Source organism: Oncorhynchus mykiss, chromosome 16 (assembly GCF_013265735.2).
Source record: "Oncorhynchus mykiss isolate Arlee chromosome 16, USDA_OmykA_1.1, whole genome shotgun sequence".
Taxonomy (NCBI): domain Eukaryota; kingdom Metazoa; phylum Chordata; class Actinopteri; order Salmoniformes; family Salmonidae; genus Oncorhynchus; species Oncorhynchus mykiss.
In genome coordinates, this window is record NC_048580.1 from 51226617 (window position 1) to 51253459 (window position 26843).

Here is a 26843-nt window from a genome sequence, read left to right on the forward strand (position 1 = left end):
GATCGGAATACTAACAGGAATGGTATAAACTCCCACAAATAAAGATAGCTAGTATTCACAAACTGTTATTTTTCTACGTTGAATTATTGTGTAGCATGAGTTATAACATATAACAGACTACACATGCTTGCTTACTTACTTTATGAATCCTCTTCATCCCCTTCGGGAACATAAGGTCACAAGGAGCTCTCTACACTTCTTCCTGTCTGGCAACGTGTTGTGCCTCACACTACATATAAGGCTTGAAGTATTTCTTTACCGCTAAAGGTTCTACTGACTTTGGGTGTTTTTGGGTTCCAAAGCTCTCCTCGACCTCCACAATCTCCCGGACAGCCTTCATGCAGTGCCTGCGCTGGGGGGTGTGGTGCCCCTTCCAGGAGTGGGGTGCCCTGAGGGCCGAAGAAGTGAAGCTTAGTCTGCAGGGCGGCTCTACGCCCAACCCCTATGGAATCATGGCCTATACCTCTTCCTCCAACAGCCAAAGTCCTGCCCAGGTAACATATTTCTCATAATGTGTGATATTAACCAATTCATTAGATGAGTTGATGGATCAGCTGATCATTTGGAAGTCCCACACTGACTTCTCTTTCTATCTCCCTTTCTGTCTTTCTCTCGCTCTGCCTCTCTCGCTTTCTGTCTTTCTCTCTGGTCCTCTCTAGGAGGTGGTCGATGAGAGGGACATGGTCAGGTTCCGTCTGTCTTCCAGCTCAGTGCAGAAGGCCTCGTCCAGCACAGCTGTGTCTCTGAGGAGGAGCAGGACAGGACAGCAGAGGAAACCTCCCTCACCCTCACCAGGTACATATCATCACGGGGGGATATCTCCATCTGTATCAGTCATGGATGGGACTCTTCCTGATTCATCAGGAATTCCTGCTTTTCTGGACATTATCCTTATTAACATTTTTATTTGAACTGAAGTATCCAATAGCCAACATCCAGCTTTTTCTGCTTTTCTATGTTGTCTTAATCACATAGCTGACATGTATCAGCAGCATCAGTCACAATGTCCTTTTATTTCTCATAATGGCTTTAGTCTTCTAAAGGAAAAAAAATATACATTGTTTTTTTCCCCAAACGACTGACACATTCTGAACTCCTAAGTAGTGAAGAGATTCCCTTTGAAAATGGCTGACATAGAAAAGGTTATTTCTAGTTTGAATTGGACTTTGAAATCACTTCAAACGTCACTGCCTGTGTTTGTTTCCTCACCATAACAGGTTTTGTTTATCGTAACAGGGAAAGCATGGAATGACAGAAAGGCTGCTCGCAGACCAACATACTTTTCAGGCTCACACACTGCTGCAGTTAGTCACCCCTGGAGAAGGGCTTCAAAGTTCTGACTACCATCCATCAGAAGCAATATGCATAATGGGACTCCCAACCACTGTAGTGTTATCTCATTGGCACCACCTGCTCTCTCCAGGATTAGAATGCTCCGACAAAGAAGTAGAGTACCCGGAAGAGACTTTGGCCAGGGCCCGATATGGCCCCTTGATTTTGAACAAGCCTGACATCGGTATCTCACGCTAGCTTCTGCTCCGGAAAAGAGTTGAGTTGCGATCCGAACTCATCAGACTTGAGCCTTTTTGGTAGGCTATGTATGCAGCAGAACCGGAGACATATTTTGTTATCATATGTGAAAACACTGATATGTTACTGTCTATGTATGGCACTCATAACAACAAAGGCTAATGATATGACACTATTGTATTAGGGTACAGTTGCAACCTATATTGAAGGCACAGTTATTAGATCTCTTGTTCTATTAGTTATATTATTTCAGGTCTTTCCCAGAAAAGAGGTTGAAACCTCGAGAGATTTCCTGGTAAAAGAAAGGTTAGATGAATTGCATTATTTAAATCCCATACTGAGCTTTAGAAAGATAAAGCGATTTATTTATTTCATTTCATTTTATTTGAACATAAAAAGAAAGAAAATAATAATAACTTACAAGTGTCACGTATTGGAAATCCGAGCAGTTGTCTGTCACGGAATTGATTTATAAAATCCTGGTAAACACTTGGCACACAGACACTCAGTCCATTGTCGTTGACAGAGGGTATATCTTGACTCTGAGTGGACTCTACATAGCCAATGATTTCCATCCTAATGTTGTCGCTAGCCAGCTTATCTTCCTACACGGAGAATGGAGTTGATTGAGGTTCATTTGGGGTGGCTGCTTCTTTGCAAAGTCTGTTTAATGACAGTTGAATCAGCGGTTGAAGTGTCCTCGAAAGTCTTCTCTGAACATGTCGCCTAAATGATTTTGTGTTGGCTGCTGTTAAGGATGTACAATATCATGAATCTCTGTCATTATTTTGATTTGGTGGTTTGAACAGTGCTGACTGTTCTCTGATTAGACAGAGGGGTGTATGTGTCGGTGTGTACAGTACGTGCGCTCATGTGTATTTGTTTGTTTTGTGCATTCTTGGCCATGTGTACGTGTGTGCGTGTGTGTGCTTGTGTATAAGTGTGTGTGTTTGTATGTTTGTGTTTTCATCTGTATGTTTCTCTGGAAGGCTGATAGAAACAACAGCTCATTTACAAGCCGAGATGTGTAATTTATGTCTTTGTCGCCCCATGGCTGCATCCGACAAGCAAGGAGGATCAAAGGAGGATCAAACATTCCACATTGCATTCCTACCCCTTCAGCCAGTAATTTTGAAATAAGGAAAGTAAGACACTTATCGATTCATACCGTTTTAGATGTTTCCGTGAGAAATGTATGATGGGCATTAAACCAAGTTCAGTATTTGTGTTTATTATAGATCCCCGTTAGCTGCTGCCATGGCAGCAACTACTCTTCCTGGAGTCTCGCAAAATTAATGCCGTTATACAATTTTAAAAACATTACGACACATTCATTTCAGAATTCACAACAAACTAAGTGTGTGCCCTCAGGCCCATACTCCACTACCACATATCAACAACGCAAAATCCATGTGTGTGTATAGTGCGTATGTTAGTGTGTGTGTGTGTGTGTGTGTGTGTGTGTGTGTGTGTGTGTGTGTGTGTGTGTGTGTGTGTGTGTGTGTGTGCATGTGTCTATGTTTGTTACTTCACAGTCCCCGCTCTTCCATAAGGTGTATTTTTATCTACTTTATAAATCTGATTCTACTGTTTGCATCAGTTACCTGATGTGGAATGTAGTTCCATGTTGTCATGGCTCTATGTAGTGCTGTGTGCCTCCCGTAGTCTGTTTTGGACTTGGGGACTGTGAAGAGACCTCTGGTGGCATGTCTTGTGGGGTGTGACTTATGCATTCTCACACAGTCCATGCACTCCCATTAATCAGGGAAGTAGCTACAGAACACGCACTGTTTGCTTGACCGCCATCGTGTACAACTTGGCTAATGATAAGCAAAACGGGGAAAAAACATCTAGCTGTGTCCTCTTAGATTATTAAATAATTCATTCCAATGGCTCATACTTGCATTATTCACAATTCCCTGATTTCTCAGCTGTCAACATCTGTTTATCACTGATAAATCCACTTAATGATTTGAAAAGTAGAGTCTGCAGTGCCACTTAAAAGCACTTCAAACAAAATGGATGCCATAGAGTAGGTTGGTGCCATGGTAGTGTCATGGTACTAGTTCATCATCCAGCACTACTGTGTCCTCCTGTCCACACTTACTGTAGTCTGAGCAGATGGATGCTACAGCAAGGCTCCTGCACCCCAGGCTACTCTAGCCATTTCCAAAAGGCCAGTCTGAGCCAACCGAGAAAGAATGAGAGAGAGAGAGTCACAGAGAAGGGGGGTGAGTGAGAGAGGAGAAACTGAGCTGTGAGAGAGTTATAGAAAGAGATAGAGGAAAACGGACAGAGGTAGAACAAGAGAGAGAGAGAGAAAAAAGCGAGAGTGAAATGGGGAGTCTTACATTTCACCATCACTATGGCTACCGGTGCAGTTCACCCAGCGTTGCATCAGACATTTGAATCAGACTGTGACTGTGTCTAAAAGACAACACTGTCACAGATTGTCTGAGTGATGTTCCACTGTGTGCTTACTATCTAGTCTACAATAGGACAATTCTAGTGGTTCATAGAAGTTGACTGTAGAGAAACATGTAACTGCTAAAATAATGGAAACACTTGAGTAAATGAGGGTTCTGGCAGCTCGGTTCTGGCAGCTCTTATGGTGTGGGGTGCATTTTCCTGGTATGGTTTAGGTTCACTTAACCCTTTTAGAGGGCAAGGTAAACGGCAATAAATACATAGCCAATTTGAGTGATTACTTTCAACCTATAGTATGGTGAATAATTTCTATCCTGATTGGAGTGGATGACAATCCCTCCATCCACAGGGCACGAGTCGAGTAGTCACTGAGTGGTTTGATGAGCATTGAAGCTGTTCTGGCGGCTCGTGGTGCCCAACATCCTATTAAAACACTTTATGTTGGTGTTTGCATTATTTTGGCAGTTACTTGTAACTCCGGGGTGATATTATAGATTCAGATCTAGGATCAATTTCCCAATTCCAACCTTAGCAGTTGGTTAGGAAAATGCTAAACTGATCCATGATCAGCATCTAGGTCCAACTTCACCTTACACTGTAGGGTAGGTAACTGCCAAAATAAAGGAAACACCAACATAAAGTGTTAATAAAATAGAACAGCTTCAATGCACCTTGGCATAGATTCTATAAGATTCTGGAACTCTATTGGAGGGATGAAACAGCATTCTTCCATGAGAAATACCATCATTTGGTGTTTTGTTGATGGTGGTGGAAAAACGCTGTCTCACACAATGCCCAAACTGGAGGCACATGTGCGTTGTGCGCAAATTGATTTTGTTCCCCCCACACCAAACGCGATCACGACACACAGGTTGAATATCAAAACAAACTTTGAACCAATTATATTAATTTGGGGACAGGTCGAAAAGCATTAAACATTTATGGCAATTTAGCTAGCTAGCTTGCTGTTGCTATCTAATTTGTCCTGGGATATAAACGTTAAGTTGTTATTTTACCTGAAATGCACTCAAACAATTAATCCACACATGAAACGGTCAACCGAATTGTTTCTAGTCATCTTCTCCTTCCAAGCTTTTTCTTCTTTGGACTTTATATGGCGATTGGCATCTAACTTTCAAAAGAAGGTGTATTATCACGACCGAGCGGCTTCAGTTCGTCTTTCAATCACCCACGTGGGTATAACCAATAAGGAGATGGCACGTGGGAATATGCTTTTATAAACCGATGAGGACATGGGAGAGGCAGGACTTGCACCGTGTTCAGCGTCACAAATAGAACTAACTTCTATTTTAGCACTTGGCAACGCAGACGCTCGCTGGTACATGCGAGCAGTGTGGGTGCAATGATTGAATAACATGTATGTGTCCAGTTATTTTTGCAATGCGAGCGGTGTGGTCAGCATGTTAGGCGCCGCTCCAGAATCTCCCATAAGTGTTCAATTGGGTTGTGATCTGGTGACTGACACACAAACACACACACTTTAAACCCCCTATACACCTTTGAGAACCCTCTTTCAAAGTCAATGAGAACTCATCTAGCCATGGTTTTCAAAATAATGTGTAACTGGTCTTCTTTTTTTTACATGACCCTAAACATGATAAAATGTTAATTACTTAATTAACTCAGCAACCACACCTGTGTGACCAGCACCTGATTTGAATATACAGTACCAGTCAAATGTTTGGACACACCTACTCATTCAAGTGTTTTTCTTTATTTTTACTATGGTCTACATTGTAGAATAATAGTGAAGACATCAACACTATGAAATAAGACATATGGAATATCATGTACTTATCAAAAAAGTGTTAAACAAATCAAAATACTTTTTATATTTGAGTTTCTTCTGAGTAGCCACCCTTTGCCTTGATGACAGCTTTGGCATATTCTCAACCTGCTTCATGAGGAATGCTTTTCCAACAGATTTGAAGGAGTTCCCACATATACTGAGCACTTGTTGGCTGCTTTTCCTTCACTCTGCGGTCCAACTCATCTCAAACCATCTCAATTGGGTTGAGGTTGGGTGATTGTGGAGGCCAGGTCATCTGATGCAGCACTCCATCACTCTCCTTGGTCAAATAGCCCTTACACAGCCTGGAGGTGTGTTTTGGGTCATTGTCCTGTTGAAATACAAATGATAGTACCACTAAGCGCAAACCAGATGGGATGGCGTATTGCTGCAGAATGCTGTGGTAGCCATGCTGGTTATGTGTGCCTTGAATTCTAAATAAATCATAGACAGTGTCACCAGCAAAGCACCATCACACCACCTCCTCCATACTTCACGGTGGGAACCACACATGCAGAGATCATCCATTCACCTACTCTGCGTCTCACAAAGGCATGGCGATTGAAACCAAAACCTCAATTTTGGACTCATCAGACCAGAGGACAGATTTCCACCGGTCTATGTCCATTGCTTGTGTTTCTTGGCCCAAACAAGTCTCTTCTTCTTATTGGTGTCCTTTTAGTAGTGGTTTATTTGCAGCAATTCGACCATGAAGGCCTGATTCAGCAGTCTCCTCTGAACAGTTGATGTTGAGATGTGTATGTTACTTGAAATCTGTGAAGCATTTATTTGTGCTGCAATTTCTAAGGCTGGTAACTCTAATGAACTTACAGTATCCTCTGCAGCAGAGGTAACTTTGGGTATTCCTTTCCTGTGGCGGTCCTCATAAGAGCCAGTTTCATCATAGCGCTTGATGATTTTTGCAACTTGAAGAAACTTTCAAAGTTCTTGAAATTTTCCACATTGTGTGACCTTTGTCTTAAACTAATAATGGACTGTCGTTTCTCTTTGCTTATTTGAGCTGTTCTTGCCATAATATGGACTTGGTCTTTTACTTAATAGGGCTGTCTTCTGTATACCACCCCTACCTTGTCACAACACAACTGATTGGCTCAAACGCATTAAGAAGGAACAAAATTAATTGATTGAAATGCTTCCAGTTGACTACCTCATGAAGCTGGTTGAGAGAATGCCAAGAGTATGCAAAGCTGTTATCAAGGCAAATGGTGGCTACTTTGAGTAATCTCATATAAAATATATTTTGATTTGTTTAACACTTTTTTGGTTACTGAATGATTCCATATGTGTTATTTCATAGTTTTGATGTCCTCAGTATTATTCTACAATGTAGAACATAGTAAAACTAAAGAAAAACCCTTGAATGAGTAGGTGTGTCCAAACTTTTGACTGTACATTGTATCCCTCATTAAGTGTTTCCTTTATTTTGGCAGATCTGTAGATCTCTGTAGTGATCCAGTGCATTCGTAAAAGTATTCAGACCCCTTGACCTTTTTCACATTTTGTTACTTTACAGCTTTGTTCTAAAATTGATTGAATTATTTTTTTTCCCTCATCAAACTACACACGACCCCATAATGGCAAAACCAAATACAGGTTTTTAATTTTTTGTGACTCTATTAAAAATAATAAAACATCACACGTTTTCTGACCCTTTACCCAGTCTTTGTTCAAGCACCTTTGGCAGCGATAACAGCCTTGCGTATTCTTGGGTTTGACGCTACAAGTTTGGCACACCTATATTTGGGGAGTTTTTTCCGTTCTTCTCAGTAGACCTTGTCAAGGTCTGTCAGCTTGGATGGGGAGCGTTGCTGCACAGCTTTTTTCAGGTCTCCAGAGATGTTCGAGCCAGGCTCTGGCTTGGCCACTCAAGGACATTGAGACTTGTTCTGAAGCTTCTCCTGCATTGCCTTGGCTGTGTTTTTTTTTGGAAGGTGAACCTTGGCCCAAGTCTGAGGTCCTGAGGACTCTGGAGCAGGTTTTCATCAAGGATCTCTCCTCCAGACGTGACACTTGGCATTCACGCCAAAGAGTTCAATCTTGGTTTCATCAGACCAGAGAATCTGGTTTTGTCATGGTCTGAGAGTCTTTAGGTGCCTTTTGTCAAACTCCAAGCAGGCCTTCATGTGCATTTTATTGAGGGGTGGCTTCCATCTCTCCACTCTACCTTAAAGGCCTGATTGGTGTATTGCTGCAGAGATGGTTGTCCTTCTGTAAGTTTCTCCCATCTCTACCTAGCAACCATCAGGTTCTTGGTCACCTCCCTGGCCAAGGCCGTTCTCCCCCGATTGCTCAGTTTGGCTGGGTGGCCAGCTCTAGGAAGAGTCTTGGTGGTTACCAAACTTCTTCCATTTAAGAATGATGGAGGCCACTGTGTTCTTGCAGACCTTCAATGCTGCATGTTTTGGTACCCTTCCCCAGATCTGTGCCTCTACACAATCCTGTCTCGGAGCTCCACGGACAATTCCTTCGATTTCATGGCTTGGTTTTTGCTCTGACATGCAGTATCAACTGTGGGACCTTATAAAGACAGGTGTCCCTTCCAAATCAAGTTCAATCAATTGAATTTACCACAGTTGGACTCCAATCAAGGTAGAGAAACATCTCAAGGATGATCAATGGAAACAGGATGCACCTGAGCTCAATTTCGAGTCTCACAGTAAAGGGTCTGAATACTTATGTAAATAAGGTATTTCTGTTTGTTGTTTTTTTTACACATTTGCAAACATTTCTAAAAACCCGTTTTCACTTTGTTATTATGGGGTATTGTGTGTAGATTGATGAGGAACATTTTTTATTTAATCCATTTTAGAATAAGGCTGTAACATAACAAGTTTATAATGTACTACTTTTGACCAGAGCCCTGTGTAGGGAATAGAGTGCCGTTTGGGACGTAGTCCTGGTTATGTTCTATTATTGGACCGCGGGGAGGAAATGACTCAATGTTATTAACTTTGGATCGTAGGAATAATGAAGAAGTGTTTGTATTTAGTGGAGTGAACAGAAGTCACGGCAGAAGGAAGGCCATGCAGGCTGAATGAGAATAGTTATGTGAGAAGGTTGCCATAGAATTCCGTATTGAGTCTACCCATACGTTTCAGTCAATTTGATATGGTCAGAGGCTCTATTTCCCTTCTAGGATTTATATTTCTATGGAACTAAAAGGAACAGTAAATAAGAGCTGTGTTTTTGAACTGTTTTTCTCTTTCTCTTTAGGTCAAAGTCGGCGTGCCTCTCAAGCATCTCCTCCGGGATCGCCACAAGGCCCAGGGGTAAGTAAGACTGTCTCAAAGATCAGTTGCCGCTAACATGGTCAGACATGATCAGTCATGGATAGACCGTTCCCTGAAGCCATGGTCAACTCCACTCTGTTTTGAAGCATAGGTCTCCATACTGTCATAGTGGCTCCCGAGCATTTATTAAGTGCTGATCTAAGATCAGATCCCACCTGTCCATGTAATCATATTCATTGTGATCTTAAAGGAAAACTGATCATATCTGAGAGTCTTCATGAATACCAGCCTTCACTAGTAAACTAATATAGGACTTAGTGTTAGTTGCTACCACAATAATACTACATAATAATACTACATAATAATACATAATGTATATTAATGGCTCTGTTTGCTACCTAATGCTAAGAAAGTCAGTTAGACAAATAGCATTCTGTGCCCCAGTTCTACATGATTATCTCTTGAAAGAAACATGGTCATCTCTGTTCTAACGGGCTGTTTAAGTAAGGTTGTTTGGTACATAAGTGTTAGGGATCAGGTCTATAAAAAAATCCTGCAGCATATGATGTGGTACTATGGAGCAGAGAGCTTCATCCACTTAATATTTGTGGGGAGGGTTTTTAATGACGAGTGTGTGTTATGTGCATGGGCACATGTTTTTCAGTTTTGTGTTCTGGTACATATGCACTTGTGTGTGTGTTTCTGCACATGTGAATGTGAGTACATGTTTGCTGTGTGCGTCTCTGCATGTTTGTAAATGTATGTACATTAATGTGTCTGAGTTTGCATAAGGTGTGTGTGTGTGTGTGTGTGTGTGTGTGTGTGTGTGTGTGTGTGTGTGTGTGTGTGTCTGGGGCATGGTGGGGTGTGAGTGATGTCTCTCAGGCTGAGTGGGGCTGTCAAGTGAGGGGCCGGGCCCTGTGATGGATGCAGCTCTCTCACAGAGATAAGGCCCCACAGACACAGTAGAGGAGAAGGATTAGCTCTGTCTCAGTGCTGGATCTATGGGCCATAATGAGGGCCTGGGTCTGCTCTCCTGCCTCTTAGATTAAGTTTGCAGCTAAACATATCGGGTTGGAACAGGTAAAGGGAACAGAACCAAAAAATGGAAAATAACAATGTTTCAAGGAACAGAATTAGAACCGGGAACAAAAGGGATCTATACGGTTGAACATTATTTTAAAAGCACGGAAACTGCTTAATATAGTTATTTTCTGTAGTTAGAAACTCACCCCACAGCAATCCCAACCCAACAACGAGTGTTTAGTATCAGTATTATATTGTTTCTTCATCCTATGTAATGTATTCTCAGTGAATTTGGTGATATTTTTTCCCCCGTTCATAGAAATTAGTCATTGAAGCTGTTAGGTTTATGTCCCATCCTACGTCCTGATATTACCAAGTTCTGACCGCTAGATGGTGCTGTTCCTGCTATTAATGGATATTTCACCCTAATTACAAATTGGTTTAAGCAGTCTATTGACAATTTATGACATAAACCCATGCTTTGGTTTTGTTTACCTGGCCAACGTTTCAAATGCTACATGTTTTGCATTTGTGGCACAAATCCAATGCATGTCAGTGGTATTTATTTTAGCATTTCTGTGCTTCATATCCAAATAATCTATAAGTACCATCATTGAGTTACACAATACATTTTTTGATACTTTAGGATGATTTGAACATGAAGCATGAAAATGATAATATAGGTACCATTGAATTGCATTGGATTTCTGCCACAAATGCAAAAAATATAGCATTGGCCAACAAAACCTAAGCACGGGTTGCTGTCATACCTTGTCAATAGTGTGTTTACAGGGTAAGGAAACCAACAGCATTTTGTAATTTGGGTGAACTATCCCTTTAACATTGGGGCACTGGGGATTCTTCACTTTTTCAGAAACAGCATCATCTAGTAGTCAGAACCTGGTAATATCAGGATGTAGGATGGAACATATATCTAACAACTTTTGTGTAGGGTGCCGTCTTTCGGGTGGGACGTTAAACGAGTGTCCTGACTCTCTGTGGTCACTAAAGATCCCATGGCACTTATCCTGGCTAAATTCCCAAGCTGTCCCTCATACCACCACGGTCACCTAATTATCCCCAGCTTACAATTGGCTCATTCATCCCCCTCCTGTCCCCTGTAATTCCCCATGTCGTTGCTGTCAATGAGAATTTGTTCTCAGTCATTTTACCTGTTAAAATAATGGTAAATAAAATGACAAATCTACCTGAACAGGAAAAAATGAATAAAAATCACTGGAGATACATTACATAGGATGAAGAAATAATACTCAGAGCCGCAGCTCCCTACTACTTGTCAGACAAAGAGAACTGATACTAGATTCTCGTTGTTGGGGTGGGATTGGCGGGGGGTGTGGAGGGACCGTTTGGTTTGGTCCAAATCAAATGTTAGGTACTATATTTATTGACTATTATATTAATCCTTTAAATTAAAATGGCCAATTTGGATGCAATCAATTATCTTAATTTCTCAGATATCAGATTATATTTCAACAAAATATGCTATTGTCATCTGTTTATTATAACTGTGCCCAATAATGTTTGTACCATCTTTTGTGCTGCTACCATGTTGTGTCGCTACCATGTTGTTATGTTGTGTTGCTACCATGCTGTGTTGTCATGTTTTGCTGCCTTGCTAGGTTGTTGTCTTCGGTCTCTCTTTATGTAGCGTTGTGTTGTCGTCTATTGTTGTGATGTCTGTTTTGTCATATGTTTATATTGTATTTAATTTGTATTTTTAATCCCAGGCCTTTTGGTAGGCTGTCGTTGTAAATAAGAATTTGTTCTTAACTGACTTGCCTAGTTAAATAAAGGTTAAATAACAAATAAATAACAAATAAACTATATCAGAACAATCTGAGATGGTGGGTGTCGAAATCCTCTTATGTGCTTTTTAAGGTTGGAACGACCCATCTGTAGCCTACCGACGTTACACGCGTGATTCAGAAGATGGGTAGAGAAATTTGTAGCTAGAGAAGAATGGATTCACTTTTTCAATGCTAGTTAGGGATACTATAGTTCACATTCTATTTATTAACTACAAAAATTCTGGTGCTGCTCTGCACACACAAGCCTGTTAGCTAGCTAACGTTTAGTCAACTCTGAAGTTCAAAGACATTCAAAGTTCCTTTATAGAAGCCACTCCTCCGTAGGTATAATTCTGTGGGCCTAATGAAGATAATGCATTTCATCACAACAAGATGCCCAGCGCTTCAAGGTTCTCTCACTCTCTCCCCACCCACAAAATTTCAGTTGCATCTTGCGCACTACACTTGTCTTTCCATCAGGCATGTAAACAACTCACTGAGCTGCTTGCTATACCTTGCCCGCTCCACAGCAATCTTCTCTATCTGCACAGCATTATTGATGAAGTAATTTAATATTGTGTTAAATACACTTGAAAAAATATTTCAGAGGTTTACAAAGGAACAGAAAGGAACGATATAAACCTGTACTTTTTTTGTTGGTTCAAACCAGTTCAGAACTTTATTTTGGAGGTCGGAACAGTGGAACGAAACGATTGGAAAATAATTTTGGTTCCAATGCCTGAAACATATTCTAGTAGCCTTGTACCTGCAGCTCCCAAGTTCTTATTGTCAAACGTACTCACGGACATACAGAAATGCAATAAATACACAGTTTTTTTAAATAAAAATTATAATAGCCTATTATCTTGCAGGAAAGAACAGAAATGTTTGTATTTGCTTACAACCCGGAGCTGGTATTTGGACCAGCGAGCCTCCGCTTGCTGGTCCATTTCTCTAACCTTAGGCTAACTGCCACCCCCACAAGCACCAGGCACCAACCAACTGAGCCATCAGAACAACAGACATGCTACATGTATTCATGTCAGATCAAAGTCGAGTATTCAACAATGGGGGGAATAAATAAACAAAAGCTACAGTATAACTCATGGTTTTGGCACAACTCTCCCTGATCCACAGTTCCAATTTATGTCGATAGAAATAACCCTCTTCATCAGCCATATCTGTGTCTCAAATGGCACCCTATTTCCCATTTAGTGCACTACTTTGGAACACAGTTGGTAGGGCTCTGTTCAAAAGTAATGCACTATATAGGGAATAGGGTGCAATTTGGGAATCAACCTCGGTCTCCTACCCTGCATTACTGTCAAACACCATTTAATCAATGCCACCCGGCACAGAAATAGGACTGTAAACAATATGTATTCACTGCTATATCTGCAAGCATTGTAGGATCTGACAACTTTGTTTTTCTGCATAAATTATTGATTCCTGACACTTTTGGTTCACTTTGAGCAGAATGCTAAGGCTCTATAAGACTATTTTTATCTAATATATAGAGCACTGTGTGTGTGTGTATTGCCTGGGATGCCCCCTTCCATCATAGGCCGGTCTTGGGTTATGTTATTGTTGTTACCTGTGTTGGCAGTCAACAGTGTTGCCGAGGTGATGCTCTCTGTCTCTCTCTGTCTCGCTCTCTGTGTGTCTCTCTTTCTTCTTTCTGTATCTCTCCATTTCTCGCCCTCTCTTTCCCTAACTCTGTTCTCCAATTTTCATCTCACTCTTTGTGACAAATGTATATTTTCTTCTCCCCCCTCAGTCAATCTTCAAATATTTTTTCCCTCTCCATATCTTTTTCCTTCTGTCTCCCACCTCCTCTCGTTTTCTCACTTACTAAGAGACATATGATGACAACCGCCAGCTGAGAGGTCGACTCCACAACGGCGACACACACACACACACACACACACACACACACACACACACACACACACACACACACACACACACAATCTCACATCGCAAGTCACCACAGCCTGCCACTGTGGGTGTGAAACACACCAGACACGAGCGAGGCGCCTCTGTGTGTGAGAACACACACACAGGAGCAGGGGAACAGGCAGAGAAGAAGGCAATTAATGGTGGCGTTAGGCTTGAGCGCGAGCGGTACTGCCAACACTCTCTACCCAGCCTGTTTGCCCTGACACATAATGGGAGAGAAGACAACAACAGAGCAGTCAGCTGCTCACTGAGATGGTTATGGCTCATATCACTGTTCTACTGAAATTGGCCCTGTTTGTCATCACTGTTATTTAAATATTGTCCCTTTTTATTAGAACTTGTTTGTTTGATGTCTGGTCTAGTTCAGTCTCATTGGAAACTGAAATGATCCCATCGTGTTATAATATGCTGCAGCTATAGAAGCCTATATATGGCAATGCTGTTATGCTAGCCATAGAGAACGCTCCCCACATAGTGCTCTTCATAAGACTCTAATCTTGCTTTATTTTGCAGCATTGATATGCATTGTCATATTGTTTTAATAAAGTCTAAATAGTTCATGTGAATTCCTGTTGTTTCTCCTAGCTCTCTATGTCTCAGCTGGCAGCTACTTCACGCTACCCGACCATGAGCCACTCCACTGCCGTGTCGCCATGGCAACAGCCGTTTTCCTCTCAGCTCTATCCTTCCCCATTGGCATCGGCCCACCAGCTGTCACATGTCGTAAGATTCCACCCCCGTACCCTCTCCCACGCGCACACCGACACAAACACGCATGGGGATACACACAGTGCTACTCACACGCAGACACACGGATACATAAACACATAGACACACTGCTACATAAACACATATGGGCACTTTGTAGGTCTCTGACACACTCACGTATAAGTGTGCGCACACACACTCATGTATAATTTCCATGGATACGCAGACAGCCACAGCGATTTGAATTCAAAGGCTCACTCACCTTTCTAACACAAAGCTATGTACAGACACATACCTACGGACACAAAGGCACACGCGCGCACACACACAACCTTGAGAGTACAGTTTTTGCTGAACTCTGGCATGCTCTTTGTCTTTGGGACTACACAAGGTTTTTCATCTTCTAAATCAAAAGAAACACTCTCTGACTCTGCACTCACATCATTGTGCAAAGGCTGATCCAATTTACTCAAGGTATCCAGTTTTTTACAAGCTGTGATTTTCCATTTAACACTACCTGGACACACTACAAATGCATTCCATTCCAAGTTTGATGCAAAGTCCATTTAATGCAAAGTCCCTGTCCTAGATAATTTGATGTCTTTTCATGTTGAGTATACTGATTACAGAATAAGACCCAGTTCTCACTGATTTTGTTAAAATGTTTTTGTGGCTTAAAGTAACTGACCAGTCAAAATCATACTTGTAAAATGTCATATTCTGATAATTCATATCCAAATAATGTTGTTGAGTAGTCCTATTCTCGTAATTATGGCCAAAGCATAAATTGAATAAAACAAAACACTTCTAAAAAAAAAAATACATCTCAAACTTGTACCTCTAACAGTTAAAAAATGCTTGCTATTTCCTCATAGAACAGGATGTCATCTCCCTGAGGAGGATGAGCTAGCCAATCAGTGATCTACTTGCATAAATATTTGTAATGACCGGTATAATCCCACATCATTCTGTTGTTGGGGTACGCCCACACCATTCTGTTGTTGGGGTACGCCCACACCATTCGGTCGTTGGGGTACGCCCACACCATTCGGTCGTTGGGGTACGCCCACACCATTCGGTCGTTGGGGTACGCCCACACCATTCGGTTGTTGCGGTACGCCCACACCATTCGGTTGTTGGGGAACGCCCACACCATTCTGTTGTTGGGGTACGCCCACACCATTCGGTTGTTGGGGTACGCCCACACCATTCGGTTGTTGGGGTACGCCCACACCATTCGGTTGTTGGGGTACGCCCACACCATTCTGTTGTTGGGGTACGCCCACACCATTCTGTAGTTGGGGTACGCCCACACCATTCTGTCGTTGGGGTACGCCCACACCATTCGGTCGTTGGGGTACGCCCACACCCTTCTGTCGTTGGGGTATTCCCACACCCTTCTGTCGTTGGGGTACTCCCACACCCTTCTGTCGTTGGGGGTACGCCCACACCATTCTGTCGTTGGGGTACGCCCACACCATTCTGTCGTTGGGGTACGCCCACACCCTTCTGTCGTTGGGGTACTCCCACACCGTTCTGTCGTTGGGGAACGCCCACACCGTTCTGTCGTTGGGGTACACCCACACCGTTCTGTTGTTGGGGTACGCCCACACCGTTCTGTTGTTGGGGTACGCCCACACTGTTCTGTTGTTGGGGTACGCCCACACCGTTCGGTTGTTGGGGTACGCCCACACCGTTCGGTTGTTGGGGTACGCCCACACCGTTCGGTTGTTGGGGTACGCCCACACCGTTCGGTTGTTGGGGTACGCCCACACCGTTCGGTTGTTGGGGTACGCCCACACCGTTCGGTTGTTGGGGTACGCCCACACCGTTCGGTTGTTGGGGTACGCCCACACCGTTCGGTTGTTGGGGTACGCCCACACCGTTCGGTTGTTGGGGTACGCCCACACCGTTCGGTTGTTGGGGTACGCCCACACCGTTCGGTTGTTGGGGTACGCCCACACCGTTCGGTCGTTGGGGTATGCCCACACCCTTGTGTCGTTGGGGTACGCCCACACCCTTCTGTCGTTGGGGTACGCCCACACCCTTCTGTCGTTGGGGTACGCCCACACCATTCTGTCGTTGAGGTACGCCCACACCCTTCTGTTGTTGGGGTACGCCCACACCATTCCAACACAGAAAAGCTGCTTTTTAACATATTTAAATAAATAAAAATTAATGGAAAACTATTTCACTCATATTGTAAGTAATTATAGGTCATATTTCAAAGAAATCTGGAAACACTGGGCAGTTTTGCTTTAAAGAAGACATTGTAAAGCTGAGGGTGCAGGAACAGGAACTGTGGTACTAATCGTGTTGAGTAACTTCTCGCAAAATAGGAACGGTAATCATTTTTCCTGTTACAACCATGTTGCTTTTTGATTTCCTCACACACTCACAAGGATGCGTACATTTGGCGGCCATTCAATGTGTTTTTTTCTTCTTAAAATGAATGGTGTGAAAATAGTACATTATGAGTTTAATCTCGGGGTGTCTTGAGTTCAACTGTTGGATATGTGTTTCATTCTCATTACAATCCGTTTAAACCGACTCAAATGTGCTCCAATATGTCTCTTTAATTTAGATGCCAACAAGAACATCCTTCTTCTCACAGACTTAAAGATATGCATAGCTGCAAGTGTTACCGCTTGTATTGCCAAATCAATGTCATTATTATTCTTGTATCCAGAACAGTAGAGACACACAGAACTAGTACACATCATATTTATATTACAGATAGCATAACACACAACACAGATTGCAGATAGCATAACACAAACAGGGTTTGAGCCTGGGTCTCCTGCATGCCACAAGACAATGTTAGCCTGCTGAGCTAAAGCTTAGGCATTTGCTCAGGGAACTAACACAAATATGTAGATGTGCTTCAAGGGAAATGTTTTGTGAATGTTCATCTAATGTAAGCAAACATTTCAATTGTTTTGTGTCAGCAGCGAACATTCGCAACCGCTAGCTAACCTAAGTGTCTGTTTAGGGTCTAAACTGCTGCTACAAATAGAAGTGGCCTTTCTATTAAATGTAGTAAGAATAGCGAAGTTTGAATATTGTTGATAAAAAGCCACAGTAAAACAGTAGAAATTAGCTATTTGCGGCTTCACCGTAACATTATGGGATGTCAATTCAAATCGTTCAATTGAAATTGTTACTTAGAAATATGTTCTCTGCAAACGAAAGCCTTGTTAAACCCACCTCAGGTCTCTGGCAGTAGGCCTTTTTCAAGACAAATTGTTCGAAAGGACAATCAATCTTACAGAATGTGTTTGGCTCTAACAGGTGGCATGCATTTTTTAGTGTGGGAATGTCACTGCAACATTCTGCCCACACCTCTACAGAAATGTGATCAAATTTGCCATTGTGCTTTCTTTTAGGAACTAGTTCCAATCATTCCAACCGACCCAGAACCACATCTAGATCGCAGGTTGACGTTTATTGGGATGAGTCTTGTCCTAGATGGGCCATCTGCAAAGTGGAAATTGGCTATATTGAAAAAATATGCCTTTTGGTCTTAATTTAACATTACGGTTAGGCATTAGGTTTAGCAGTGTGGTTAGGTTTAGAATCAGATTTTAGGGCTTTGCTAGCTAGTGACCACTCTGCATAGCTGCCTCCAGAACAAGATTCCTGACGAAAAACTCTAACCTGCGTGTACAGTGCATTCGGAAAGTATTCAGACTCTTGACTTTGAGAGTTTACCTTAAAACCTTATTCTCAAATGGATTTTTTAAAAAAATAATGTTTTCCCCCTCATCAATCTACACACAACACCCCATAATTATGATAATTACAATGCAAGAATAGGTTTTTAGACATTTTAGCAAATTGATAAAAAAAACATGAGTACATAAGTATTCATACCCTTTACTCAGTACTTAGTTGAAGCACATTTGGCAGTGATTACAGCCTCAAGTCTTCTTGGGTATGACGCTATATGCTTGGCACACCTGTATTGAGGAGTTTCTCCCATTCTTCTCTGCAGATCCTCTCAAGCTCTGTCAGGTCTCTCCGGAGATGTTCGAGTTCAAGTCCGGCTCTGGCTGGGCCATCAAGGACATTTAGAGAGTCATCCAGAAGCACTCCTGCGTTGTCTTGGCTGTGTGCTTACGGTCGTTATCCTGTTGGATGGTGAATCTTCGCCCCAGTCTAAGGTTCTGAGCGCTCTGGAGCAGGTTTTCATCAAGGATCTCTCTGTATTTTGCTCCGTTCATCTTTACCTCGATCCTGACCAGTCTCCCAGTCCCTGCCATACTTAACCGTAGGGATGGTGCCAGGTTTCCTCCAGATGTGACACTTGGTATTCAGGCCAAAAAGTTCAATCTCGGTTTTGTCAGACCAGTGAATCTTGTTTCTCATGGTCTGAGAGTCCTTTAGGTGCCTTTTGGCAAACTCCAAGCAGGCTGTCATGTGCCTTTTACTGATGAGTAGCTTCCGTCTGGCCACTCTACCATAAAGGCCTGATTGTTGTAGTGCTGCAGAGATGGTTGTCCTCCTGAAAGGTTCTCCACAGAGGAACTCTGAAGCTCTGTCAGAGTGACCATCGGGTTCTTGTTCACCTCCCTGACCAAGGCCCTTCTCACCCAATTGCTCAGTGCCTCGACACAATCCTGTCTCGGAGCTCTACGGACAATTCCTTTGACTTCATGGCTTGTTTTTTTTTCTGACACATGCACTGTCAATTGTGGGACCTTATATAGACAGGTGTGTGCCTTTCCAAATCATGTCCAATCAATTGAATTTACCACAGGTAGACTCCAATGAAGTTGTAGAAACATCTCAAGGATGATCAATGGAAACAGGATGCACCTGAGCTAAATTTCGGGCTCATACATCAAAGGGTCTGAATACTTTTATGTAAATAAGGTATTTCTGTTTTTTATTTTTAATACATTTGCACACACAAAAATAATCCTGTTTTTAATTTGTCATTATGGGGTATTGTGTGTAGATTGACGAGTAAACATTTTTATTTAATTCATTTTAGAATAAGGCTGTAACGTAACAAAATGTGGAAAAAGTCAAGGGGTCTGAATACTTTCCAAATGTATATCAAACAGACAGAGGACATAATAATCTAACATCAATGTAGTAGGCATTCAAGTAAAGTGTCAGCCATTTTTAAATTTACTTGAATCCCCCTCGACTGCAGTGCCTAGTGCTTTTCTGTGGGCCTAACTAACTACTATAGGTCATTGTATACGTTGCCATCATGGCGGTGTGTGTTACGGGCGTCACAGTGGGACTTTGATGGAAGTCATTAAGGAGGAGGGTGATGGAAGGTCTTGTAATGTCCTGGCAGGTGTTTTCTTCCACCAATCACCACTAGGACAGGAGAGTGAGGACTGAACTGGAAAATTACGTCATTACCTCTACACAGCTAATTAGCAGCAAGGTTGTGTTCATTAGCCACTAAACAAAATAAAATTGACAAACGGGGAGGGACTATCTGATCTTTTTCCATTGCAAACCGTTTTGCTCGGGTGTGCGCTAATGACTACAACCCTGATACATCATTCTCAGTGATGCATGTGTCAATGATTCAGGGGAGTCATATTCGGGGAAACATTTTACATTAAGTTCTCCATATAAATTGTCATTACTTGAACTACATATGTTCCATTAACGTAGTAAGGGAAACTGGCCAATCTGTTTGTTTAGTACAATAATAGTTTAGTACAATTTGTTTATTCAATTTGTTTCATTACATTCCCTGTAATTAGGTCATTTTATGGTGACTTTATGTCAAGTTTGACCTAATGTTAGTTTTTATGTCAACCGCTATACATTGATAAGGCTCTCTCTCTTTCTCTCCTTTTTTTCTCTAATTTCTTCTTTCTCTCTCTTTCTCACTTTTCTCTCTCTCTCTCTTTGTGACAGGAGCTCCCAGCTGCCAGCAACATCACCCACCTTGAGGTGGACCTAAACGTGTCCCCTAGGGACCGCCTCCCTGCATACCAATCTGCCGCGCTGGCCAACGAGGGCCACCTGGAGCTCCAAGAGCTGCCGTTCACCCCCATCCATGCCCCCATCATCACCATGGGAACACATGCTGCGCCCAGGTGAGCACCAGAGGCCAGGGTCCTTGTCACAGCCAGCGGTTTCACACATCGGTCCCTCGCCTGCTTTGGGTGCCTCGCAGAATGCCTGCATGTTAATGGAAGGATAGGGTCCTCAAGGTCCTTTATATCGATGTTACAAGGAGGTGTTCTGGGAAGAATTGCATAAACGGCAGGACAAAATGAATTAGTTAACCGTGACCCTTCAAAGCTAACTACAGCTGGATTACTAGTACTGTATCTCAAGTGGTGTTGTCATGTAAAGGGCTTTATCGCCGGCGCTAATGCAGTTCTACACTAGTCTCGACCCTGGTATTTTACAACCATGATAAGTCACTCGCATCTGATCGGTCAGGCTTGAGTAGCATTCACGGTCCACACTTGCGGCTGTTACTGAAGTGTGATTAAAAGGCTATTGAATGCTAACCGGCCTCGCACCGTGGCTTTGAACATGCCTTGTTTTAGCTGCCGTGTTATCTCCGTCCAAAGATTTGGGCATCGGTCCATTACACCACAATTCTCTCCTGTCTTGCTATCTACCGAGAGATCTATGGGTCAGCTAATTTGTCTAATGTGCAGTGGGTAGTATACAGTAGGTGGAACATTCAGTTAGGAGACAATTTAGAGGAGTAGGATTCTACCCTGTTCTAAAATAGCATCTCAAGTGACTGTTTACGATAAAAGACGGTGTGCAGTAGTCATTTTTAAAGGGGGGCCATTCTTTAAATAACCTATGAGTACTAACAGCATATCTGTTTACTAAATAGATAATATAGAGCTAATATAATGTAGGCGGTAGGCTATTATAGTAGAAGTCATAATATAGTACAGTCATGGTGTAACAGAGGAATACCACATGAGAAATTACACCGTGCAAATAACAGACACGGCGGCCGGCACTCAAACAAACATTTTACATTTACATTTGAGTTATTTTGCAGACGCTCCTATCCGGAGTGCATACACTCTGGATAGGAACATATTGAACATATTGTTTGTACTTGTCCCCCGTGGGAATCGAACCCACAACCCTGGCGTTGCAAGTGCCATGCTCTACCAACTGAGCAAACAATTGCATTAGCACGGAATCAGATGAAAACAATTGGCTGGCATGGAAACCAGTCTTACAGGCTGTGTCCCAAATTACACACATTATCTTTGACCAGGGACCATACGGTGCATTCGGAAAGTATTCCGACCCCTTGAGTTTTTCCACATTTTGTTACATTACAGCCTTATTTTCTAAAATGTATTAAATCATTTTTTTACATCATCAATCTACACACTTTAGCCCATAATGACACAGCAAAAACAGGTTTTAATATTTTTTTTCATTTACATAAGTATTCAGACCCTTTACTCAGTACTTTGTTGAAGGCCCTTTGGCAGCGATTACAGCCTCGAGTCTTCTTGGGTATGACGTTACAAGCTTGGCACAACTGTATTTGGGGATTTTCTCCCATTGTTATCTGCAAATCCTCTCAAGCTCTGTCAGGTTGGATGGGGAGTGTCGCTGCACAGCTGTTTTCAGGTTTCTACAGAGATGTTCGATCAGGTTCAAGTCCGGGCTCTGGCTGCACCACTCAAGGACATTCAGAGACTTGTCCCGAAGCCACTCCTGCGTTGTCTTGGCTGTGTGCTTAGAGTTATTGTTCTGTTCGAAGGTAAACCTTAGCACCAGTCTGGGGTCCTGAGTGCTCTGAAGCAGGTTTTCATCAAGGATCTCTCTGTACTTTGCTCTGTTCATCTTTCCCTCGATCCTGACTAGTCTCCCAGTCCCTGACGCTGAAAAACATCCACACAGCATGATGCTGCCACCACCATGCTTCACCGTAGGGATGGTGCCAGGTTTCCTCCAGATGTGACGCTTGGCATTCAGGTCAAAGAGTTCAATCTTGGTTTCGTCAAACCAGAGAATCTTGTTTCTCATGGTCTGAGAGTCCTTAGGGTGCCTTTTGTAAACTCCAAGCACGCTGCCGTGTGCCTTTTTACTGATGAGTATCTTCCTGGCCACTCTACCATAAAGGCCTGATTGGTGGAGTGCTGCAGAGATGGTTGTCTTTCTGGAAGGTTCTCCCATCTTCACAGAGGAACTGGAGCTTTGTCAGAGTGAGCATCGGGTTATTTGACACCTCTCTGACCAAGGCCCTTCTCCCCCAATTGCTCAGTGTGGCCGGGCGGCCAGCTCTACAAAGAGTCTTGGTGGTTCCAAACTTCTTTCATTTAAGAATGATGGAGGCCACTGTGTTCTTGGGGATCTTTAATGTTGCAGACATTGTTGGCTACCCTTCCCCAGATCTGTGCCTCGACACAATCCTATCTCGGAGCTCTACGGACAATTCCTTCGACCTCATGGCTTGGTTTTTGCTCTGACATGCACTGTCATGCACTGTCAACTGTGGGACCTTATATAGACAGGTGTGTGCCTTTCCAAATCATGTCCAATCAATTGAATTTACCACAGGTGGACTCCAATTACATTGTAGAAACATCTCAAGGATGATCAATGGATTCTCATAGCTGATTCTCATAGCAAAGGGTCTGAATACTTATGTAGAGAAGGTATTTCAGTTTTCTCTTTTTAATACATTTGCAAAAAGTTCTATAGACCTGTTTTTGCTTTGTTATTATGTGGTATTGTGTGTAGATTGACGAGAATTTTTTATTTTTTTTATCCATTTTATAATTAGGCTTTAACCTAACAAAATGGGGAAAAAGTCAAGTGGTCTGAGTACTTTCCGAATGCACTGTAAGGGGCACAGTGTCTGGAACACAGACAGGCGTAGTGCTGTTCGCTGGGATGTAACTTATGGGACTGTGTCTTTAAAAAAAATATCTTATGAGCGGAATGACCCACTTATTTGAGGAGGATCACAATGAACTTAAAATAACTTTATTAATTTCATTTCAATAATCACAACTGTGTGTCAGATTGAACCCCTTTGAAATTAAGACAGTGGCTCAAATATTAATCCAATCGGGGTGAATTAAGATGGGGAGACAGAAGTGTGAAATGTGTGTATATAGCCATGGCAAACTCGCCCATTTGATAAGGTCTTTGGCATTCCCCTCTGAATAAGCCCAAAACGTAATTAGTTATGAGTCTGTTTTTTCGTATTACTTTTGAAGTAAATTGTATTTACTGATATGATTTGTCACATTCGTCTTACTGACATTCTCGTGGTAAACAACAGATTGTTCATTTTCCTTTCCCTGAATGTGCACTTTAACCAACCATCTGTGTCTGCTGCTCTGCTACTTATCATGCACGGAGTAGTCCATGTCAATATCAAAAATATAAGTTATGGATGTTACCATGGTTTCCTAAAAACTGTGATTAGAGATATCTACAGATTATGGTTGAAATCCTGAGGGAGTGTTTTGACACTGGTCCTCCTCTCCCCCCAGATGGGGTTCTCTCTGTGTGTTATCGATGAACAGGGTGTGAATGCCAACATCCTCTAACCATCTTAATCATTCTCCCTCCATGTTTCGATTTCCAACCTGAGTATTAGGGTTGGGGTCAATTGCTCTCTTCGTGAATTGAAAACAAACCCTCTTTGAATACAGTATAATGACTATAGAGTATAGTATTAAGACTATTTCACTGGAATTGAACCCAACCCATGTCACTGCGTTTTTCCATTAAGTTTGGTTGCTAATACAAATAGCTTTGTACTCTCTAGGGCTGTGTCTGAAATGAGACCATTTTCCCTAGTATATATAGTGCACTACTTTTGGCCAGAGCCTCATGGGCTTCCTAACGGGCTCTGGCCAGAAGTAGTGTGCTATATAGGGAATAGGATCGATGCCATTTCAGACGAAGCCTAGATTCTTCTTTTTGTTTGAGGATTGTTTCCTCTTTTTTTGCAGCTCTTCCTTTGTGAGTTCCAGGAGCTCCCTGGCCCACCTCTACTCAGCCGGCTTCCCCAACATCACAGACCCCAGTGGGCTGGTGGCTGAAGTGCAGGACCCGACAGAACCAGTCAACTTTGACCCCCAGAGAGAGGAGGCGGATCCCCTGCAGGGCAATGTGCTCCTGCTGCAGTTTCTGGCATTTTCCAGGTGAACCCACAGCCGTCTGGTCATGTTTGTGGCTCTACGGCACCATGCATAAACATCACCCACGTAGTGTAGGCTGAGATTGATTCTAATCAGCATGTTATGTACTCTGTTGAACTGTACATTGTCTTCCAATATTCATATAGGATGGATTTGCCCTGTGCCTCCAGAATGCAATGCAAGTATAAGGGTGTATCATAACTTCAGTCAAATGTTCACTTTGTTATGCATTGATCTCACTGGGCAAATAAGTGAACATTTGACTTAAGTGAAAGCTAGGATTCGCCCCATAGTGATGAAACCACATATGAGGATTTGAGCTTGACTATTTTTGTCTGCAAATAAGAATAATGGGCTTGAAAAAAATGACATTTTATATGAGCCTCCACACCACTTAGTATGAAAATATAAGAAGAGACATTTCCTGTGTGCACTTGGTCTCCAGCCAAGGACACACGGTGCTTTGTGATGTTGACGTCCAGCCAAGATTACTTCAGTGCACTTACACACACTTACTTTTGGCGATTTAAGGCTCACACGCACGCATGAAAACATACGCACAAAAACACACACACACACACAAAGCCTTGTCAAATACATCCCAGGTCCTGCAGCTGTCCCCTCTGCCAAAGCCTGACTTGTATTTTGTCATCAGCTCTGTCATCCCCAAGATAAAAGCATCAGGCATTTGTCATATGCATCACCGACGGCCCTGCGAGCAAGGTACAGCCACTTCTTTTGTGGCTGCAGCTTTGAGGCTTCAGCGCAGTTTGAAACATAATGGTAGCTTTTATGTTTTGACGATTACCTCTCTGACTGAATTGCAGGCTGGCAATTTACAGTAGTCTACCTCACATAAAAGGAATCAACAGATACGCTCAAAGTGCCATAAGTGGGGGGAAATTAAGGATGAGACATTTTTTAATAGAAAAAAGGGTATTTAATTTTATAAAGCTCGACGTTATCCTTTTTCCTGCCATCTCAGCTGCTCACTACTGTCAGGCTTGTAGGCCTTTCAGCATTTTCACTAAAACAATTTCAACCACCTCACAATACATACTTCATGCCAACTTGAAGGCTCTCCAAGAGTCCTCGGTATTTGCGGCTCGCTCTGAAACAATGGGCACGACACACTTTGTTTCCCTAACAAAATGACCTAATAAACATGATGAACGGGTACAGCGGGCAAGGGGGAATGACTGTGAACCAACGAGTCTCCGGAATGACTGATATAATTTCTGCGTCTCTCTCTACAATGCTGTAATTATCAATCTTGTCTGTTTACTGGAAGAATATTAATGTCCGGCTGTGTCAGAAATGGCACCCTATTTCCTATACTGTGCACTGTGCCCTATATAGGGAATAGTGTGCCATTTGGGACACAACCCCAATCTCTGTAGCCACATAGAGACATTAGCTTGCGCCGGCCTTTTTATCACGGGAATCTCTGCCTGTGTGTCTCCGGGGTCAGACTTCGCTCTTATTAAATTCCACTTCAACGTGGTGGTTTTGATACCGTTCGTGCTCGGTGAGCCTCACAGTGACTGCCTCACCCTAAACGCTTCTCCTCCCATTTATATAATGCCCAATGATTGATTGCTAATCTTCTCGCGGGGAAATAGAGAAGTAATCGTTTCCGTCCCTAATCTCACTCGCAGCTCATTTATTCCAAGCACCGAGACTGAGGGGACGGCGGGCGAGAGTTTGGGCCCACCCACGGTTTGGAGAGTATGTGTGTGGAGATTGTGTGTGTTTAGTGCTAATACGCTCACAGGGTGGTCGTTTTAAGTCGTGTGAAATAGAAGAAAGTTGAGGACTGATTTAGATTCAATCACTCTACCACCTATAGTTGATTTCCAGACTAGGACAAAAGCTACATTCCTCTTGCTCTGAAAGCAAGTAATTTGGTCCCATCATTACAACGAAGAAAATAATACTTCTCACTGCCAATCAGAACAAGCATGCTTTCTCATTGTACAAAAAATTGAACTAAAATAGTATTTTACCCCCAGATACAGGGTTACAACAGGTTTTGATAGAGGAGGGCCATTGATTTTATCACCGAAAATGAATCCATCTATGGTTGTAAAAGGTGTGATGCTGTAGGCCTATAGCTGTGGAGAGGGCACCTTTTCTATCAGTCTCTGATTTATGGGGGTTTCATTAAGTGATTTAGCCCTCCTAATCTCAGAAC

General features: G+C 42.5%; 1 protein-coding gene across 2 annotated transcripts in view; it reads left to right on the top strand.

Moving 5' to 3' along the window:
- Positions 1–26843, top strand: part of nphp4 (nephronophthisis 4) — a 191862-nt gene that overhangs the window by 107639 nt on the left and 57380 nt on the right. For both annotated transcript variants that reach the window (XM_036947178.1, XM_036947179.1), the window contains 6 exons: positions 303–494; positions 660–795; positions 9002–9057; positions 14397–14534; positions 20409–20590; positions 24461–24652. In XM_036947178.1, the coding sequence (XP_036803073.1) occupies positions 303–494; positions 660–795; positions 9002–9057; positions 14397–14534; positions 20409–20590; positions 24461–24652 (896 nt within the window). The remainder of the gene's footprint in view (positions 1–302; positions 495–659; positions 796–9001; positions 9058–14396; positions 14535–20408; positions 20591–24460; positions 24653–26843) is intronic.